The sequence below is a fragment of the Lissotriton vulgaris genome, chromosome 1_1 (genome assembly GCF_964263255.1).
Source record: "Lissotriton vulgaris chromosome 1_1, aLisVul1.2, whole genome shotgun sequence".
Lineage (NCBI taxonomy): Eukaryota > Metazoa > Chordata > Amphibia > Caudata > Salamandridae > Lissotriton > Lissotriton vulgaris.
In genome coordinates, this window is record NC_141685.1 from 1,437,223,314 (window position 1) to 1,437,246,269 (window position 22,956).

Genomic DNA, 22,956 nt, shown 5'->3' on the forward strand with positions numbered 1-22,956 from the left:
TTGTCCCTTCCATCCTGGTGGAAATGGGATTGTGGAAAGAAAAAACCGGGACATAAAGCAATCTATAACGGCAAGGGTATTAGGCTTGGGTGATGGGTGGGTCCAACAGTTAACAAGTGTCCAATGTAGCCTTAACAATCTGCCAAGAAATTCTCTAAAAGGTTTCAGCCCGTACGAACTATTGTTCGGAACTAGAATGTATATTCAGGATTTAGATAGTCAGACTTCAGTGGTAGAAGATAAGAAAAAATGCTTTGACATCAAATATCATTTGGCTGTTTTACAGGACTTAAATGAAACAAGAAAAGACCTGAGCAACATAAAGTTAAAACAACAGCCAACAGCCACTGAAGATAAACCACCTGTCCCAGCAAGGCCTGTCTGGATTCCAAAGATTGGGGATCTGGTCAGAGAGAAGATCGCGGTGAAGAAGGAATTTGGGCCTTCTTACAGAAAAGCAGTACCTGTCTTAGCTGTCAGCGGAACAAGATCAGTTGTACTACCGCCCCTTGCTGGTAAAAAGGAGAACCTAGTTGTATCCATCGACCTGGTAAAACCACAATCATGTGGCCAATAATAAGTAGTAGGCCCAGTGGACTCCCAAGAAATAGCAGAATACCAAAATTTGCTACAATCCAAGAGGGTCAAACTCAGAGACTAATCACATTCGATAAATCTGCAGTGAATAAAAAAGGACTATGCAACAATGCCATGGAACTTGTGCCTCTTGAAACCCAAATTGAAACTGTTCATCAAGAAACACCAGTCTACAACGATGTAGCCTCAGACTATGCTAATGAAAGAAAAATTGAAAAAGCAAAAGAAAATTCGGAAGCAATTCCAACAATTGACAGACCTGCATCAGGCTACTTCATCAATTTTGATAACTTTTCTGAAGATCCAAGCGAACCTGAAGAAAGGCCAACAACAAAAACTTTCAAAAATAAAGTAACTGAAGTCTTTCACCAACTCAAAGTAACCTATCTGGTTTCTCCATGGATTGAATTTTGGATTGTGTTAGGTGTACTTTTCCTCCTGCTTTGTCTCATCATGATACTTTGTGTGGGAAAATTCATTGAGGTAAAATACAGTACAATGGACACAGCAAGTCAGAACATCAACTTGGTCCAAAAGCCACACAAGTCATCTCACATCGAGAAAAGAGAACTATCATCAGTGAATGTCACAGCCATTCCAATAACCGGTGGGGTAGCTTGGGACAGAACGGATTACGAAATCTGTGGCCCGGTTGAACTCTTGAAATATCCACATCAGTTCAAGGTTTCATTAAGTGACTTTGTAAAACCAAGTACATTCTCTGATGATTGGGACTTTGAAAGCATAAATAATATGATGTCAGATTTAGTAATGTCAGCAAAATTTACAGAACATGATTATTTACAGGGTTCATCGAACTATGAACAGATGTACTGTTATAACCACTTTGCACATCACTATTTGCATAAATCTGCTCAACCTAGAAATGTTTTTAAGTATAATCAATGGGAACATTGTGCAACTCCACCTAAAAGCAGTTCGAAAACATTTTATGAGAAATTCCCATACTTCTCAGGGTTTAACACAAGTGATGCAGAAACATTTTATTATAAACTGTTAGATAAGACAGGGATGAAAGCTATGTTAACAAATACTAAATTGATTTATTCTGAAACATTTTATGAAAAAATTATTAAATTTGGTTTTGATTTCTGGAAAAACAACATTGAAACAAAAACCATCTGGGGTACAAAAGAATGGCAGGTCCAAGGGTTAGAAGCATTATTTCGAGCCTGCATGATCCCAGAGCAAATAATGTTCTTGAATGACACCATTCAACAGACAACTTGTCTTGGCCTAGCTAAGATTAAAGACTTAAGCAAACCGTCTATACCAAAGCCAATACCTGATAGTAATACCACTACAGATATTGAGATAGACGTATCCCAAATTTTACACCAAAACAGAACACATCCTGATAGGAAAAAGTGGTTGATCTGGCCAACAGACACAAATAACTGTCAAGATAGATTCCTGAATAAAAAACAGGGGTTCAGAATGACCAGACCAGACCCTAGATACTCCCAGAGACAACATCCAGGGATAGTAACAGCATAAAGTGTAGGGAAACTATGCCTTGAATGGCTACAGACATCCACACTGGCTGAAATTAGGCAACACTTGACTTTACTTAAAGACGGTGCTGACTTGCGCGATTTCATTATGGGACCACGCAAACAGCGTCAAAAACGTTTCATAGCGGCCGGTATATACGCTGCGTACTACGAAGCTTGGAAAGTAATGCAAATTGAGACAGCAGAAAAAATACGAGAAATTGATCGTATTAATTTGGAAAAATCACTTTCTGTTGTGGACAATGGGTTAATGACTCTGTCCTCCAGAATATATTCACTGGACAGTATTGTATCATCTGCTATCGATATAATAGATCAGGACTTACTAATGTTACAACACGGTCAGTCCCAATTACGTTCTATTGTACAGCTAGGCTGGACGTTGCAAAATCTGCGTTCAGGCTACGTGCCATGGCGTTTGATAAACACAACGTCATTATTCTCTATCTTTAACCTTACTGATAAACAAATCAGTTTAATACAAAAAGGAGCAGACTAAACGATTCTGAGCATTGAAAAACTTTAGAGATTACCATTGACAATGTCAGAAAGACCTGTCATTGAATGGATAATAAACGGAATAATCACAATTCCGATAAACACTTTCCAGTTTAAAAACTGCCAAGAGTATATACCAGAGGGCCAGTATGAAAGGTTGGGTAAAGGGTACATTAAGTCATCATGGAAATTGCTTTACACACACACATGTTATAGTGAAAAGGAACAGAATGTATTTCTTAGTGGTAACAATTGTAAACGATCACTAAGCGGTATACTTCTGTGCCAAGGTATGGGGCCTGTGAGGGGACTTCAAATAACCTTTCATGCCACCAGCACGGCACACCTGCAACACAGATAGAGCCATTCTTTAGACAACTTTCTAATGGGAGTACGTTCTAATAATGGACCACAGCTGTTGTGGTATGGTGCCAGGGAAAGCATATCTCGTAAGCGTTAATTCCATGGTCACTTGCTGTATGCAAGTATTGTATCCAAACAGCTCTCCTGATACAGAGGCGACAATTTGGCCTTCTTTGAATATCTCTTCTATACGAATTGATACTTTAAACAGAATGAAATCTGTTCTTTTACAGACAACCGTGCCTTTAACGTCATCAAAAGAAACGTATGATCTTCAAGTTGCAGAGATACATACACTTTTATCAACTAATTGCCCTGTGCATTTCGTAGAAATGCTAAGCCAAATTCTAAATATGTCAGATACCAGTGGCATCGCACATGTATTTAAGACAATGTTTTCGGGACTATTAACACCATTTGAAACAGTTCTGGGCATCTTTCCCAATTTTGTCCATTCTGTCTTTGGCGGTCTACCACTACTTTTGGGACTGGTAGCAGGAATTTTATTTTTGATCCTCCTGCTCTGATATGGCAAGCCAAATCGCAGACAAGACTCCAGCAACGATGGAAGAAACGATCCCAGCTATACTCTATCGGGACAAGCAATCATTCTCACGACTGCACTGTTGCAGCATTTTCAAACTTGGTCGAACTTTCACCGGAAGCTGTAAACTGCTTTCTTGCACATCTGTCTGAAATGATGTTCTCCCCTGAACAGAAAGAATAACTTTTTAAGCAACGAGCACACAGCGTTCCCCTGAACTCTGAATTTGGCCTTCAGCTTTGATAAACAAAGGCTATTGAAAACATTTGGAACTATTTTCTCTCCTGAAAACGAAATTATTTACCTTTTTTCTGGCACATGTACTCTGCTTAAAGTAGAACTATTCTTAAAGAACAGAGCTTCTATTTTTAGTCATTCTAGAGACAATATATTACCTCAGCCTCTAGCACATTTACATGCAACTGTATTTATATGTGATGGAATTGCCTCGACCTTCTTTTCTGTATTAAGAGACATTTCATGTGTAATTTTCGCAAATCGTTCAGCTGAATATATATGCATCCTTTTTTCTGAATGATTACACTGCTTAATAAGCGTACAGTACCAATAATCTTTTGTGTATTTCGCATACATCATTTCAAATGCAAAAATTTATTTTGGGGTGGGTTGGAATACACATGCACCTTTAAATGTTTACTATTGCTTAGTTTTAGTAATGATGGACATTAGATCGTGGAGTGGGTATTGTGTTTCTATCTAGGAACCTGAATCAATATTTCTATTTTATGCCCTTGTACGGCTATAATCAATAATATCCCTATAATGGCATGAGAATCAGATTCATATTTAAGTAAATAGCCCTTGCAGTCCAAGGCACGGCAGAAGCTACTTCCTTGGATTCCTAGAAAGCACAACAAGTTCTTTCGACACACCAAACCTCCAGCAACCTGGGAAATCCCCGTTTGCTTTGTTTTGATTTGTAATAGAACTCCTGCGAGCACTGTAAGAACGGCCAGTTCTTAGTGACATCTTTATTGACGTCTTATGTCCATCCTTACGTCAAACCCGGCACCTTTCAGGTATAAATTTACCAATGTTGCCTTAAGCAAACACACTGTGGTGGTTTTGGAGCAGAGCAGCTATCTACTTGCCGAGAGCCCAGCTGATGCGAGAACCCACAGACGATGCCCCTCCTCTTTGACGTGCTGAGAAAGACGCTGTCTTTATCCTCCAGCCGAGAAAATCAAGCTCCGGCGTTTCCAGCCTACCCTTGCGGGTTGCTGGGATATCGAGTCCTGAAAGAGAGATACCAGACCTCCTGCATTCTATTCCCAAGGTACGGTGCTGACTAAACCCTTAAAGAGAACTCTTGAATCAGATTCTTGGCAAAACCAACTTAACTTAAACTGCTACTTACTTACTCCTTCCCACGTATTAGGCTTAGGTCAGGCACACCGGGGTAGGCGTATTTTAGAAGCGCCAGTTGAGTACGTTAGTCAATGTATATATGTATGTATATATTTTATCCATTTTGAAGTATTTTATGGCTAAGTAACCATATCAATGCTTTTACAGTATTATTTCATAATACTCCTTTTACTGTACGCACTTTACTTTATATTAAGTATTGCAATTGTGGCAATTCATTTCTCTTGCATGAGAAGGAAGACTGCTCAATAAATTATACCTTTTATTGAAAACGCCCGTCTCTCTCTTCTCTGCACTCTGGTGAAACTAAGAACGCACAATTTACTGAGTGAAATAGCTGTCTATTGTTTTCACACGACTCTAGAGATATACTCTTATTCTGAGGGAGCAAAGTCGTCATGTTATATGGTTGTCGGAAGCTAATCCCTTCTTGTCTATCCCGGGAGGTTAAACTCCTCCTCGTTTATTCGAGAAAGTTTCTAGTGACCTCTGAGCTAGCTGGCAAACCTTAAGTCTAATATAGTCAGTAGAGACCTAGTCGACCTCAGTCCTATGTCTACACTGCTGAATATATTATTCCAATGCGCAGAGCCTATTGGGAATATAGGAACTACACTACAAAACTATACTATATTCATGTGACAAATTATTTTATGCTCAGGAAAAATTTAACTCGAAGTAGCGGTGGACATGTAACATGTTCACAAGCTGACCTGTACACATTTTACCATGTCAAGGAGCCATGATACTTTTGAGTTTTGGATCAGATCATACACAATACATCACATATGTGTCTGTCCATTGTTCCTAAATGACATATCAAATTGAACGTGTTGTGAGTACACACAGACACAGCTTCCGTCAAATCATTGATTTGTGGTGACATAGTTGCTACCATGGGGGCAAACATCATATGGTGAATGTAGTACATTCTATTTACTTTAAAATAAGTTTGTATGGTTTTTTTGTCACTAGTTCATGTCAGAATGCCACATCACTTTGCAAATGGTAACCAACAACAGATGTGACATGGTCAGTGGAACTAACTTATCATCATGTACAACAGTCTACAATTGTAATTGCCAGCAGCATATCTGGCACCCTTGCACAATCATGTCAGGACGTATAGATGTTTGTGATGCTGCGTGATCGGCTCTAAGACATGGCAATGACATCATTAAAATCATAGTTTCTTTGCTTGTACATAGCTAGGGTGTTGTGAATCATATTAGGAGTTGGCACATCAAGTCAGGAAGGGCAATGTTGTCCCCCAGCATCACATGATGCTGATGTGCATAACTCTTGACTTGATGCAGCATCATCACACCAGAGGTGAGTTTCACGTGATGCACATCCAGACTGTGTACAATGACATACAGGGCCTGTGGAATGATTGGATATTCCAACACATATAATCCAAAGGTAGGGGTGATGCACTCACCAGTGGTGTGTGTGTCCATGAATGCATCCACATCTCCTTGTGTGATCAAGGGTCTTCCAGCTGTAGAAAATGTATAGAAAGTGCGATTAATGTCATTGACATCACATTTTACTAGACTCACAAGCATCATCGATGGCTAATTGATACAATGTCATTCACTGCAGTAGTCAGGTGTGGTGCCACATTAAATACATGGTACAATCTGCTTATCCTATTTTACCCACAACACATGTCAATGTCACCCTGGTGGCCTAATGGACATCCATGCCATGATCTGAGTAACATATCATACCACAACTTGTTCCACAGCTTCATGATTGACGATTTGGATCTCAAACCTCAATATATGTGACGTTTTTAGGTCAAATCTGCTCTTTCCACTACACACAGGTGTTTCACGACCTTTGACATATTGGTGAACTACATTGTGTATCTCACTGAGATTGACAGCCAATTGATCATGTGAAGTATACCAATATCAAAGCATGTAGGGGTGGCACAGTATATCATAACAGGCATGTATTTTTGCCATATGACAAATTCAATGATGGGTGCATATATGTTGTGCTCAATCTAATTAGTGTCCTGTCGATTCTTCCTCTGATGTGATACAAAGTTGGTCATGTATTTACCACATTGTTGAATAAAAAGCCTTTTTAGGGGCTCACAGATGCCCCGGTCCTTAAACCAACAAAGAAGAAATTGTCACAGAAGCTGTACTATTAAAGAGAATACATTTATTAACCTCACATGAGGGAGACTGTGTCAATACGGTACCCTCAGGCCACTGTATGAGACGGTCCCTGGAGTACAGAAACCATGGGCCTTTTATGGCCAGTTTATCGTTGAGTAAGCATAAAGACTCAAAAAGAGGCGGTACAAGCATACACACGAATAGTTATTTTACATATATGGACTAACAGAAAATACTTAGTCAACAGAGTAGGAGGAGTAAAACAACTGCTGACATCAGTTAAAATAGCCTGACAGTTACTTCAAGAGCAGGTGCATTCTCCTAGCTACAGACTTTTCTGAGAATGTGCAGTGCTCTGGCTCAAAGCTGAAGGAGTTAACTATAACTGATGACTCAAGCAGAATACAAGAACAGGCAACAGTGAAGAGTGAGAAAGTACAAGGTGAGTACATGGCGAACTAAAATGGCTGCTACAAACAAAATGGCTTCAGCTGATGCTAACAGCGATTTCAGCTAGTTTTCACTGATGGCCGTTTTAGCATTAGCTGAAGACATCCGGTATGAATTAATAGAAGCAAGGAAGTTATCTCGCACATCTATCCTCATAAATTCATTAATATCCTGATCCATTGCTAGATGGGCATTTACATCCTAAATATTTCGTTAAGCGGGTATATATAAGGTATAGTCAGTAGCACACAGGTAACAGAGCATTTAGTCCATAATGAACACATAAATAGCAGGAGAAAATAATGGCTATTATTATAAACAGAACTATCAATATTTTCCAACCGCAAGCAGAAAGTAAATCCCAAAACCATCCAGTCCAATTCTAAGTTTCAGGGCTCCGATGTATTTCAGTGACCATCTATTTCAACTTCAGAATAGCCAACAGCACATGTCTAATATAATATCCTAATAAAAAACATTTTTAATAGACCTTTCCAGTGTTCTTTTTATGAGGGCTAGGGTATCAAAGATCACAAAAACAATCAATGTGTTGGGGGACCAGGAGCACCAAACGGGGCTATGGGAATTAGGCTGAGGAGCAGCAAAGGGCTGCTCCTCCTCAAAAATGGGATGACCAAAGGGGTACATTGCTAAAAAGTACTTGAAGAATAGAAGCCGCTCTACAACCAGCCAGAGGGGAGTCTTCTCCCTGTGTCCGTCTGAGCCTCACAGGCAGGCTCCTATCGTTCATCAAAAATTATTTTCCAACGGTGGAGCTACCCAGCTTGTAACTCAAACAGACAATCAGGGCCCAAAGTTTATTTTCTTTCTTTCAGGATAGGGCACCCACCCTCTGGGGCAAATGCCCTCAGCGATCCGGTCCAGTGTCTCAGGAAGTGCACAAGTATTCCTCACTTTAATCTAACAGGCACCAAAGGCACAGCACCTATACCCTGAACTCAAGTCCTTCCCTAACTCCTGTGTTGCTCCGCTGGTGCACTGCTCTTTTGTCAGGGCAACGGATTGTACCCAGTTTGCCCAGGCACCTCTTGATCAACAAACAGGTACAGACTTGCATTCACTTGGGGACCAGGACTCAGAGGCCTGATGTTGAAGTATCTGCAGCAACCCTTGTTTCAAAGGGGGTCACCTCAAGCAAAAGCCTCCTTGCCGTCCTTGTCGGTCTGTGACTCTCTCAGCTGGGCATCAAAAACTGGATCCACGCAAAGAATTCTCCATCCTGATTTATGACCCCATCTTTCGTCCAAGACAATAACAGGGGTACACACTTCACCGTTTTATTACAGGCCCCAGTGCTTCAGGTGTTCTACCTTCACTCTGGTCCTAGTTGCCAGCAATGGCTGTGCTGGCTCCCATTACATCAACTCCAGCTGGATGAGCGCTGACTCCCCAGGCTGAATCTGTTGTCCGGGGCCCTCTGGCAATAGTTGTAGGGCAACAGATATCTATTGGTGGACAAAAGGGCTAGGGTATCAAAGATCACAAAAACAATCAATGTGTTGGGGGACCAGGAGCACCAAACGGGGCCATGGGAATTAGGCTGAGGAGCAGCAAAGGGCTGCTCCTCCTCAAAAATGGGACGACCAAAGGGGTACATTGCTAAAAAGTACTTGAAGAATAGAAGCCGCTCTACAACCAGCCAGAGGGGAGTCTTCTCCCTGTGTCCATCTGAGCCTCACAGGCAGGCTCCTATCGTTCATCAAAAATTATTTTCCAACGGTGGAGCTACCCAGCTTGTAACTAAAACAGACAATCAGGGCCCAAAGTTTATTTTCTTTCTTTCAGGATAGGGCACCCACCCTCTGGGGCAAATGCCCTGAGCGATCCTGTCCAGTGTCTCAGGAAGTGCACCAGTATTCCTCACTTTAATCTAACAGGCACCAAAGGCACAGCACCTATACCCTGAACTCAAGTCCTTCCCTAACTCCTGTGTTGCTCCGCTGGTGCACTGCTCTTTTGTCGGGGCCACGGATTGTACCCAGTATGCCCAGGCACCTCTTGATCAACAAACAGGTACAGACTTGCATTCACTTGCATTCACTTGGGGACCAGGACTCAGAGGCCTGATGCTGAAGTATCTGCAGAAACCCTTGTTTCAAAGGGGGTCACCTCAAGCAAAAGCCTCCTTGCCGTCCTTGTCGGTCTGTGACTCTCTCAGCTGGGCATCAAAAACTGGATCCACGCAAAGAATTCTCCATCCTGATTTATGACCCCATCTTTCGTCCAAGACAGTAAGACTCCCCAGGCTGAATCTGTTGTCCGGGGCCCTCTGGCAATGGTTGTAGGGCAGCAGATATCTATTGATGGACAAAACAAAAGATCTTTAGACAAGGCATATAAATAATCTATCAACAGAGAGGATACTCTATTTCAGAATACTTCTTTAGTCTTGGGGCGCCCCATACATTAGCAAGGCACCCAAGAACCACTTCCTCTATCTGAGAGTAAAAAAAAAAAACCTGGACCTATTATTGGGATTAAAAGGAACATTTTGGTGAACCGACCAGAGTAAAACGTATAGTACACTACACTTCTACTTATGAACCTTCCACTACTTGTACAGGACTGCAGACACTTCTAAAATTATTTTCCTTACGTACAAACACCTCCATTTTATGCTTAGGACCATGCTCTCATGTTATAGGCGCAGCAGGAAAATCTAAAAACTGCTAATTTAACAGGGATTCTTATTACATAAATAACTAACAAAACCTCAACATAGTGGGTACATGAATCTCTCCATCAGTACCTTTTGTGACAATCAAACTCCTATAAAGCAATATTTTCCTTCAAAATGTTTGCTGCGGATCACACGGGCATCTTTCCTAATATTTTGAACCCTTGTGCATTCTACTTTTCATGATCTGGATTATGTAACATCTTTTTCAAAGAAAACAAACCCTATTCACCAGCTCTAATAAGGGCTGTCAGCTCAATTACAAGGACTAACTAATAAGAGACTAGCAATGCCCTTGCAAAACTGTATATAGCATGAGAATAACATAAACAATAATGGTGTTATCACCTGAGAATTTTAGAACAAAAACTACCCACATATGGTTCCCTTTAAAGGTCGAGTAAGGGAACATCAATGTAGACTACTCATCCTTTCATAATTTCATCAGACAGGATGGACAGTAACATGGCATATTTTTGTATTAATTTTTATTAATCTTAACAATTTTAAAACAGTATTACTGAATAGCCAATTAGATGTCTCATGGCCATTCCTAGACAGCTTAGACAGGCTCAAAATTAAGTGAGAAAAAAAGAGAGAGAGAGAGTAAGAAAGAGAGAGGGAGAGAGAGAGGACATGAATCAAGAAAAATTACAATGTGTTACTTAATTTTGCTTACCCTTAATTTGCCCAGGAGCTAGTCTCGTCCCCCATTTGACAGTAGGTAACCGAAATAGGTGCCCGCCTGTCGACAATATTTACTCTCTTTTTTGGCAGCTGGGCACAAGCTGTGTAACATAATAGCACATTAATGCAAACTTTATTTCATAGCCTTTTGATCTGGCTCTAGCACAACAATTTTGAGTGAAAACCATAATTTCTGTATGCATGGCAGAGCTATTCTCTGCATATGGTTTACAGACACTGCTATCCCTTGATAATGTTATTCCTTAGTATAAACCCCACCTGCATATCTCCTCCCCTTGTATTATGTCTCAAGAAAACAGTGATATCCCATATGCTCCTAACCGAATATGCAATATTTCCTTTAGCTAATGTTACCTAAAACAGATCTGTGGTGTCCAATCTTGTTCCAGGAAGGCTTAATCAAGGCCATAACTTTATTGAAACAACTAAGTAAATTCTTCCATTTCTTAAATGTGGTTAAATTACTAATGGCGATATCCTAAATATGATTAACATACATTTGAGAATTAATTTTGACCCTAATTTCCCTAAGCACATTATAGCCTCAGACATCATTAGAGCAACATTTACATTACCTGTAGTGTTTTACCCTATAATGTTAGAATCAGGAAATGTAATTAATATAAGGGAATTAAGTTGTTTAACTATTCTGTAACATTACAACCTCCCATAGTGTAATGTGGAAATCACACACTGACAGTGACTCTTTGCGTGGACATTTCACGTTCAGTAGTACTGGTCAGTTCTAAATACAGAACTTGGCCTCTGACCCTTAAATCTGTGGTCCCCCATCTGAGAAAGGCTGTTTCCATGTGGCGATCACATTTGAAAGTATTTCTCGAGAAGAATTACTGAGGGGCGTCCATCCTGATATTTGAAAGGTAGGATCTAACTTCTGCTGTTTTTTTAGAATCAAACATTTTATTAAGCGGCCTAGTAGCACAGTACACAGCCCAGCTGCCTACATCAATTAACCGGCAGGGCGTACTCCTACATGAATCATACACAGCGTCTAGGCCTACAACCCAGAGGTCGGCCCCCCGTATCTGTGGTTGCATAATCACCCCACCGGATGCATCGTAACCGCAATTTTGAAAAGATGAAAGTCCAAAAAAAACAGAAAAACATTTCCACCTACCCCTCCCCCCTCTCCTCCCTACCACCCCCCCTCTGCCCCCATTCCCATCCCAGCCCACCCCACTCCGCATCAGACAGATCCAGGAACAACTATCTCATAGGCACCCCCCGTCCCTGGGGCGTGGCTCCCAAAGACTCAACTGCACGTCGTGGCTCCAACCAGCTCTAGAGGGATAAGTTGAAGAATTTGCAGATATTTCGGGCAAGTCACTTCCCGAAGGTCTTTGGACAAGAGCTGCAGGAATGGCGCCCATAGAGTTGCATATTCCGACCCCCTCCCATCCATGCCTAGAGAAAGACGCTCCATAGCAAGGGTGTGCCACAAACGCTGGAGCCAGTCTCTAATGTCAGGCACCGCGCGAGCCCCACCTTGCCAACAGCACCTGTCTTACAGCTAGTAGCACCAACTCCAGTTGCCGGCCCATAATTGAGCGTAATGGGAAATATTTAGGATGTGGCAACCCAAGTAGTGTGTGTTCCGGGAGTCGGGGCAATGTTATCTTGAACGCACTGTCTAACTCATCAAGCACCATCTTCCAGTAGTATTCTAATTTCGGGCAGCGCCCCAGGAAGTGTATCAAATTCCCAGACATCCCGCACCCCCGCCAACAGAGGCCTGATTTGGCTTTATCCCACTGCGCGACGCGCGCCGGTGTATAGTACCAGTATGTTGCTGTCTTGTATGCTGATTCGGTCCCTGCCGTGTTGGATGTCGTGTGATGCGCCCGATAGAACACCTGCTCCCATTCCTTGGTCGAAAGGGGCTGCCCTAGCTCTACCTCCCACCTCACCTGTGCCTTTGTGCGCTGTTTTGAAGGGCAACATAGGATCACAGCATACAGCTCCGAGATGAGGCTCCGGTCATCAGTTTTACGAACAAGCCAGCGTTCAAAGGCCGTAAGAGGTCGTGACATAGATGACACATTAGCTGGGCTGGTCGCCCAATGTGCCACCTGAGCATGGAAAAAGCGTCCCCGGATCCAACGGAAAGTATTCCGTCCGCAACACAGGGAACGGGATCAGTCCATCCAAGTCAAAGAGCATTCCCACTCTCTTGCAGCCCTTTCCGCGCCAGCGGTGGAAGACCGGCGAGGCACGCCCTGGAGGAAAGTCAGGATAGTCCACGATCGGCGTCATAGGTGAGGGGAAGGAAGTCCATCCTCTACGCAGCGCCAGCTGGTCCCAAGCCCGTAGCGTCGGGGAAGTCACCAGGGAGGAGTACAACCCCCACGCTCTATGTCTACGTGGCAACCAGAGCTCCCTCCAAATATTGCAGCCTCCCACCGTTTGATCCATAAAGAGCCAATGTTTGCTGGACATGTGTCTGTTCCATTCTACCACATACCGCAGACAGAATGCCTGAAAGTATGCTGCGAGTAGTAGTAGGCTTTATTTCGATATATAAAACATATCATAAAAGCAAAACATCACAGTATGAAAACAATAATCGAAACAAGCAACTTACAATTCATTATACCATTAAAAACATCTGATCCTTTACACGAGGAAAACATGACTTAAAAAAAGGGGACACATTATTGGGTCTTCATTTCTTTAGCGGTTCTTATGCGCCAAGCCCAGCCTAGGAATTTTGCCAAACAGATGGCAAAAAAAGGTCTTGCGTCCGAGAGCAGTATTCTTATAGCTTCCAGGTGTGAGCGAGTTCCCAGGCTCCTGCAAAGAGGCTTCAACCACCTCCGTCTAGGAGCCAAATAGGCTTGACACTCAAATAAAAAGTGTGCGACGGATTCTGTTTTTAGCTCGCAGAATGGGCAGTAGGGTACAGTTTGCAAGGGTGGTTTCCAGGTAGAGGTAAACTGGCATAAAGGTAAGACCCCAACCCTAAATTTAAAATATAATGCCCTATCATGTGAACTGTGGATCAGGTCCAAATATGGTTCTCTGGAGGGGATATCTTTAACCATCAGGAAATTGGCAACAGTTTTTGGATGGTTTGGTTTACCAAGTCTCTCATTATCCACCCAAGACCAATAAACCTTCTTCAGTTCTTGTTTGGGTGGTGCTGTTTTATTTTCCCACGCGGGTCCTAGACCAAGCATGTACAGTGCCTTCTTGACCTCTCTAAGCCAGGCGATCTTGTGCCAGCCAGGTAAGGACAATACGTCTTTTAGGGCATCTGCATAGCTGTGGAGTTCGGGGACGTTCCAAATTCTGGACCACAGTAATAAGGGGCGTAGTTTGGCTTGCTCACAGATTGGGCGAGTACCTGCGTCGAGCAAGAGTGGGATTGTGGGGGTGCTCTGGGGTAGCCTCATCAGATCTTTATGAAATTTGTTTTCTAGGTGGGCCAAGGTGTCAACTCTCTGGGTTCCCCAAAGTTCTGCGCCATACAGTGCTGCACTCACAAACCTACCCCTATAAATGTCAAGAAGTGGCCCAACCGGTTTTATGGAGGAAGCACGCTGTTCTTTGAGTAGAGCGCCAACAACCCTCTTATGGGTTAAAAACACTTTTTGATGGTGGGCCTTCCAGCTCATACTATCACAAAGACGTATGCCTAGATAGTCAAATTCTTTGACCCGTTCTAATGAGACAGAGTCTAGAGTGGGGGGTTTAACAGATTTCTTAGGGGGATTGAGGACAAGAAATTTGGTCTTGCCAATATTTATCGCTAATCCCTTGGTGTCACAGAAGGCCTTGAAGCTGGAAAGTAGTGACTGTATGCCTGCAGGTGATTTCGAAATCAGAAGGGTGTCGTCCGCAAACAGGAGCGTCGGGATTTTCCTTCCTGCCAGGGATGGTGCATCTGCAGGATGTTGAAGAAGGTGCTCCACCACTCCGTTGACGTAAAGCGAGAACAGAGTGGGGGCAAGCACACACCCCTGGCGGACGCCCCTGTCTACTGGGATACACGGTGTTTTTTCTCCCTGGGCACCCCATCTGATTTGGGCAAAGTTGTTGTCATGGAATTTTATCAGCAAGGCCAGCAAGTAGGGGGGTAGACCTAACCCATCAAGGACCATCCACAATAATGCTCGAGGGACCAGGTCGAAGGCTGTTTTTAAGTCTATGAAGACTAAGTATAAACTGCCCCCTCCTAGCACCACTACCTTCCAATAGAGCATTAAAAGGCGGAATGTCTGCTCGACGGTGCCTGTCCCTGATCTAAATCCCGCTTGGAAATCAGACAATATCTGATTTTCATCCACCCACTCCAGAATCCTGCCCAATACCACTTTCCCCGCTACCTTTTGCGTCGAGTCCAACAAACTGATGGGGCGATAATTGGCTGGGTCTTCCCTGCTACCTTTCTTGAAAATGGGGACTACTTCAGCGCCCCTCCAAGAATCAGGGAAAGACCCCCCCAACATAACCTCATTAAGAAGTGCAGCAATTAATCTGCTCCAAAATGGGGGATTATTTTTTATCAGGTCGCCCGGGACCCCGTCGGGGCCTGCCGCTTTGTTGGAAACAATACAACCAATTGCCTTCTCTACTTCCACGGTGGTGAATGGGACTTCATTTGGTGGGAGATCTATGGAACTGGGCCATGGGAGCGGGTCTGGTTGCAGAGGCCCTGTATGAGCCGAATACAATTTCGAGAAATGGGCAAACCAGACAGCGCCAGGGATATTGCAAGTCAGTTGTTGATCAATGGGCTTGTCTCTTGATCTTAGCAAGTCCCAGAACCCTTTAGCATCTTTCCTTGTGCTCGCCTCCGTTAGGTCACGCCAAAAGTTGAAATCATATGTCCGCTTAGCCTCAGCCACAGATTTCCTGTAAAGTTTCCTTGCAGACCTGATGGTAGCTTGGTCTTTTCCTTTTACTGCGGCCACAAGTTCACCCTTAGCAATTCGGCAATTTGCTGTGAACCACTTTTCGCTTGCTCTCGAGGCTCCTTTTGAAGCGGTTCTGAAGCTGGGTTTGGGAATGATGAATAGCCCACTTAGTGCCGATACAGTCTCTAAAAATAGCGATAAGAACATCTTGCTGTCGCCCTTTGTGATGTCAAGCTTAGATTCAGCCTCTAATAAGATGGTTTCAGCTTGTGTCATCCTTGCCTCATCTACTGAGACTCTTGCCCATTTAAGACGTCTGCCACAGTTTGAAGGGAGGATCTCATGTGAGGCTTTCCATATCTGGTTGGTAGTTTCTTGAGAGCCCTTCTGCCAGGGAACAGAAATGGTTAAAGCGAGAGGGTTATGGTCGCTGTCGCAGGTCTCTATAACCTCCATGTCTTGATGGTATGGCCAGAGGGTATAATTGAGCATAACAAAGTCAATTCTGGATGAGTGACCCGTCCTATTGTATGTATGGGCACCCATGGGATCTGATTTAGAACGCCCATTTGTTGCTCTCAAATTATACTCCATACAGAGAGCATTTATATCGATCGCCCTTTGTGTCCATTTAGGAATCGGGTCAAGGTTCAAGATGGGGATACCCCTCCTATTATCCTCATCGTTAGTGTCCAGAATGTCTTCTTTAGCTAAAGGCTCAAAGCAGCAGTTAAAATCGCCTGCCAGCAGGACGAAAGAGTCGGCGTCGCAGGCAGCCAGGTTGTTGCTTAAGCCTAAAGAGGTTAGAGATCCTCCGTTCCTGTTGCCCCTTAAGTAGAGATTAAATAGTTCTAGTTTCCTTCCCACTTTGTGATGGAGTGTGAGCCATTGAAGGTCAGAAGAATCAGTGGGCCTTTGGGAAACACTAAGGTCTAGAGCTATGTTGATCCAGATAAGAAGACCGCCGGACGGGCGTCCTTTAGAGCCTTGGTGGTGTACAGCCGGGACGTAGTAGGTCGAGAACCCCACTCTATGTCTAGGTTCCTGGCACCAAGTTTCCTGTAGCAGACAAATGTCATAGGGTGCCAGGAAGGTGTTCCAATCCGGGTTATCATTGTTACTTTCAAGGCCAGCCACATTCCAGCTTAAGATCTTCAGTGAAGATTCACCAGATGAAGAGTTTTTAGGAACATGAATGGGTAAGGGGGGATTATCCTCATCCGGAATAGTTGGTATTGAAGGAATCTCGATCCGGTGAAGTGCGGCGGGGGCAGCTCTGTCGGGCAGTTCGATCTCCATTAGATTAGATTGAACAGGAGGAGGGGGGATCGGGCAGTGGCTATCTGGCCTCATTTCCATCCTCGTGCGATCTAAAATAGCCATTTTAGTCAGTTCCATGGCACGGGGTGTGCGAGTCAGAAGGCCGCCTTGGCTAGTTGGTGGGCCGTAGGTTTGATTTCCAACTATGTCTGTGACATGTGGAGATGATGCTTTTTGTAGTTGTGAGCAAGCGGGGGACATAGAGAGTCAATCGACCTCCTCCAGACCTCCAAATCTATTGTAAGTTGAAAGGCCATTCCAATGTAAAAGAGTGTCCTTTTGCCTCGTGGGGTGGGTGTTCCATGGATGATGCTGCACCAAGGACCAGTTATCCGCTTGGGTATGCACTTGGCGTGGAGGATAAAAATAGGATAACGGCCTTGGTATGACTAAAGATTCTTCGCTGGTTGGCCAGGAACAGATATGGTGTGCCGTATGTGAGTCTTCGAAAGTTACAACAACACAGTCCCCTTGCTTAGATTTCTTTGTTGGGCCCACCCAGGGTATTCTACGGACCATCATTACTCGGCTTCTTTTGCCATTAGGAATCGGTCTGTTGACGTTAAGCCAGTGCATTGTTTTGTTTTTCAATGACCAGTGGTTTTCGTATTGGTCGTATTGGTCAGATTCGGGAAGCCCAGTCCTCCTGCCGCCTTCGGGGATGTGATTTCTTACAGAGGCGAGTTTTAATTTTTTTTAAATTAATGTGTGCTGTGATCTCTCGGGACTCACTGCTATTAGCTTTGCACATGTTCAAGTTAATACGTTTTTCCCAGAACAACCTCCCAATTCCCTGGTCTACCTCCCCCTTTTCTGCCAAGCGCGTACCCTTCTTGGCACCTGCTAAAGCCACGCTCCTCCTGGAGCATGGCAGGTGTTATTGCAAAACTTTCTGGACTTCTCACAGTCTGCCCTACTGTGGTTATTGGTGTCCTGGGCGCTGAATGCTTTACCCTTGCTTTGTGCTGTCACCTGTGCTTCAATTAAGGAGAGCATAAACAGCTTTTATGCTCTTGCTGAAGTTCTACTCGGCTCTCCGGTTTGTGCTGTCAATATACCTGTGAGGATACACCCTCAGCCTAGCCCAAATATACCACACATTCGGTCACTGCACCAATAAGCCCTCTCTAACGCTTAGCGAGAAGTGATAAATCAAAAACTTACATGTACATGAGAAGGTGAATTAAGTGAACCACGAGAGCATTTTCGGGCATAGCAGAACACTTTGGCATCCGTACCTGCTGAGGGCGAGATAAGGCAACAGCAGCTGGGTCCGCTTCTGTCCCCCTCCCGCCGCCGCATTAACCACCTAGCGGCCGCCGAGCGGAGGGGGGCGTCTGGCACCGGAGGACTGCAGGGATCAAAGACTGCAACTCCCGCCAGCCCCAGCAGCAAGAATAACGCGGTGAGAGCGCGCCAGGCGGCGCTTTAAAAGGCGTCACCCCGGAGGAGCAAGGGAACCACGAGAGCATTTTCGGGCATAGCAGAACACTTTGGCATCCGTACCTGCTGAGGGCGAGATAAGGCAACAGCAGCTGGGTCCGCTTCTGTCCCCCTCCCGCCGCCGCATTAACCACCTAGCGGCCGCCGAGCGGAGGGGGGCGTCTGGTACCGGAGGACTGCAGGGATCAAAGACTGCAACTCCCGCCAGCCCCAGCAGCAAGAATAACGCGGTGAGAGCGCGCCAGGCGGCGCTTTAAAGAGGCGTCACCCCGGAGGAGCAAGGGAACCACGAGAGCATTTTCGGGCATAGAACACTTTGGCATCCGTACCTGCTGAGGGCGAGATAAGGCAACAGCAGCTGGGTCCGCTTCTGTCCCCCTCCCGCCGCCGCATTAACCACCTAGCGGCCGCCGAGCGGAGGGGGGCGTCTGGCACCGGAGGACTGCAGGGATCAAAGACTGCAACTCCCGCCAGCCCCAGCGGCGAGAATAACGCGGTGAGAGCGCGCAAGGCGGCGCTTTAAAGAGGCGTCACCCCAGCGTCGCGGGAGCGCGCAGGAGCGCGCGGGAGCGCCCGGGGCGAAGCCCGGGCAAAGGGCGGGCCGTCTGTGGCCGTCCGGGGCTGACGGCGGCCGGGCTGGGCTCCCCCTCTAACGGTGGATTTGTCCCCCTCTCCAGGTATTTTATTCAAGGTACCGGTTATTGAGTCATGTTTGTGCTGGAAATTTGCTGACCATTGATCTAATTCCATCGTTGTATAGGGGTTACATAGGTCTGCTCAGCATTTCCAACTACATTGAAACACCCACGTGGGGCTGGCATTATGGCTGGCCTTGAACTGAACTCCTCGTTACCTGCAACTATTGGAGTGAGTATACTGGGCCCTCTTGATAAATTTTTTGCACGGGCAAAAAGGGACATAGACAGAGAGATAGAGTTGGCAGAGCGGAGAGCAGAGCGTCGCCTCTCTATTGAACTGCTAAAACAGAAACCCTTAATACCCGCCATAATTGAGGTTACTTCAACGCCAAATAACTCTATAGAGGGAGAGACAGATATAGACCTATTTAATACAAATGACATCCCTTTGATTTTTAAAGAAGGTCTACCTGAAACAATTCACAAGGAGCTTGCTAGCCCCATTAACACCACCCAAAAACTATCGCAACCTCCTGAGGTTATTGCATTGAACTCACCAATAACTCAGGATTTAGACGTGTCATGCCACCCCTTGCCCGTAGCTATCTCTATCATAGAAGAAGGGACACAAGGAGGAAAACACATAGATAATCCACCAGTTGGAAAGACACAGAGTAAGAGAAGTCATGAAGCTTGCCATTCCCCGCCAAGGAAAAAGGCGAGAAAGGCAGGGAGTAGAAAAAGGCCCACAACTACAAAAGTAACATCGCTAGCAAAAATATTTACTGATAAAACTAATAAGGCCACTGCCAAAGAAGCACCAAGTAAGCCACAAGCAGAACTGAGCGCGCCTCGATCTAGCAAGACGCACGGGGGACTTGTAGAGGACATTGAACACCTCCTCAGATCCTTCATGCTTCCTATCTTAGAGAGGGTGAAAAGGTTGGGAGAAACTGTGGAGCGTATTCTGGAAATACAAACATCCAAGGTAACGGGACAAAGTAAAGGGAATGATAATGGCCAAGTAGATACACACCCCCCACAGAACACCTTTATTCATACTAATGACCAGCCAAAAAAAAACCCTACCTATAAGGACAAAAAGGCGACACCAAAGGGAATTCTGGTACCCCAGGAGGGAAAAGCTAAGATCATGACTAAAAAGGTGCCAGTAGAGGTAGAGGCGAGGAAAACAAATAACCCGCCACAAAACCAGTACACAACAAATCAGAAAAGAAATGTAAATCTACCCCCAGAGTCACTAAACTATGTTATCATATTAACTGGGGTCCCCAAGATACCAGAGGGCAGTATAGAGCCAGACACAAGCCTAAAAAATAAAGTAAATCATTGGCTGCGGGCTAACAGACCTCTCCCACCACACCTAAATGGGGAGATAGTATCTGTTAGACGCTGCGACTGGGTGGGAGTAAGGCCAAAAGATATAGACGGCGATGTGATCATCATAAACTTCAGGGATTATAGGGTGGTTAACCATATCTCTGACTGGTTTTCAGGAAGGGAGGAGGGGACTGTAACCACTCGAAATTTGAGTTATTTTTATCCCGAAGGTTTGATGAGGCCCCGTATCCACTCCTCAAAGTGGGGTCACCGCAATTCACGTGCATCAACTAACTATAGGCAGCAACCCAGCCTAGTTAGGCACAGGTACCATGAGCAGCCACCTGGCATCTTGCCGCACTATTCTAATAGATTTGACCACAGCCTAAGTAGGCACAGGTATAATGATCTGCTACCTATCTCCTTGCCGCATTATCCCAATAGATTTGATCATGGCCCACATAACAACTATCATCATATAAACCCAAATCCTTTTTGGAATATTCCACTCCATAATCTCTATGAACCACTCTCGGGTCTAGACTTAAACGATTGACTCGATAAATCAAAAAATAAGCCAAAATATAACCAGGTGAGGGGAAAGTATGTATAAGAGTCTTTCATCTGACCAAAGAGCAGGAAGTAAGAGAAATATGACCCTAGTCTATGAAATAGGGATGAAGAACAAAATTAAAAAGGTAAATAGGATAAAGGATAAGGGCGATGAAATTATAACAGAGAGGGCAATAAGGAAGAATGCTGTAGGGAAAGCGAACCCGTTAATTAGACCAAAAGAACAGCTTATAAGTGTAGTAACGTGGAATGTGTGTGGGATTGCCAACAAAGTGACAGAAACTCTTTGGGCTGAGTTTGTTACCAATGTGGACATACTCTGTGTCCAGGAGACATGGGCTTTAAAGGAGGTGCACATGGATGGTTTTAAAACCTTCCATGTTCCCGCAGTCACCTCCAATCATGGCAGGAATAAAGGGGGTCTATGTGTCTATGTGTCCAATCGTCTTAACACCAGTACCAGTGTAGGTAGATCCACGACACCCTACTTTCAATTGGTCACGATTAATTTAAATAGTAGAAATGTGCTGATAGTTGTCAATTTTTATAATAATATTGAGAACGCACATTTTAGGGAAGAACTATTGAAAGTCTCCAAAGAAATGAGGGAGGTAAAACCCTTAAAAGGAAAGGAATTAATCTGGATTTGGGTTGGCGATTTTAACGTGAACATATGTTCTAGCAACACATGTGGTTTCGAGGAATATGGGGTGGGGGAACATGGGGATAGCAGTCACTTTGCACACCATACTAAAGGGGAAATCTTAAATGATATCATGGCCAAGTTTGACCTAGGGTTTGCAAATAGGTTATGCCACCCCAAGGTCGAATTTACCCCCACCTTCATGGCAAGAGGACTACAGTCAATCATTGACTTTATAATTCTACCGAATAGGTTTGGCAGTAGGGTTACGAACTTTAAAACTCTTGCTATGGGCCTGAGCGACCACCTACCATTAAAGATTGTCCTTAATATACCGGGTGTTAAAACAACCTCACTAACTGAGACTTTACCATGGACCCAAAATTTAGCGGTATCACGCCAAAACGGTATTGCTTTAAAATGGAGCATGGCCGATCCTGAAAAAACTTTACAAAGAATCGTGCATGATGCTCTCCCATCACTACTTGTATGTTTAGAGGACAATCCCACAAGTGGAGAAATATTGGAGGCCTTTAATAACATCACAGAGACCATAAAGGGTGTTCTGACCAGGAAGTGTCCAAAAAAGAACAACACCCCCAAGGGCTGGTTTGACACCGAATGTACTAAGGCACACAACGTGCTAAAAAAGGCCCTAAAAGACCCAGTAAGGGATCTTGAGACGATTCGAGCATTAAGGAAAGCATATAAAGTAGCAAGAGACCAAAGAAAGAAAGCAATTAAGGAAAAGGCTTGGCAAGACTTACTGGTGGCAGCGGAAAGCAGAGACCCCAAGTAATTCTGGCAGGTAGTCAATTCACCATTCATTAACAACAAGGTGACAGCGAAAATAGAAATCACTATTGATGAAAATGCCTGGGTGGAGGTTTTCTCTAAACTGTACCACTCTGACAGAGCAACAATTACCGAGTAAACATCACCGGATCCCACTAGAGTTCGAACTTGAGGAGGTCAAGGTAGCTATTAAGTCCTCTCAGAATAACAAAGCTCCGGGCCCAGATGGGATCCCAAGTGATCTTTACAAAATGAACATAGATCTTTGGGCACCTATCTGTTTACGAGTAATGGGGGCTTGTTGTGATATAGGCTTCATTAAAACCTGAGCAGAATCATTGATTATCCCAATATACAAAAAGGGGGATAGGGAAAGCCCATCAAATTATAGACCGATATCACTTTTAGA

The 22,956-nt window shown here is 44.3% G+C and overlaps 1 protein-coding gene across 1 annotated transcript; it reads left to right on the plus strand.

The window, feature by feature from the left end:
- The first annotated feature begins 564 nt into the window (after positions 1-564).
- Positions 565-22,551, plus strand: LOC147750655 (uncharacterized). The gene is given in 3 exon segments (XM_086929959.1): positions 565-2,759; positions 19,472-20,766; positions 22,250-22,551. Coding segments are annotated over 3 exon segments (3,792 nt in total).
- Positions 22,552-22,956: the final 405 nt, after the last annotated feature.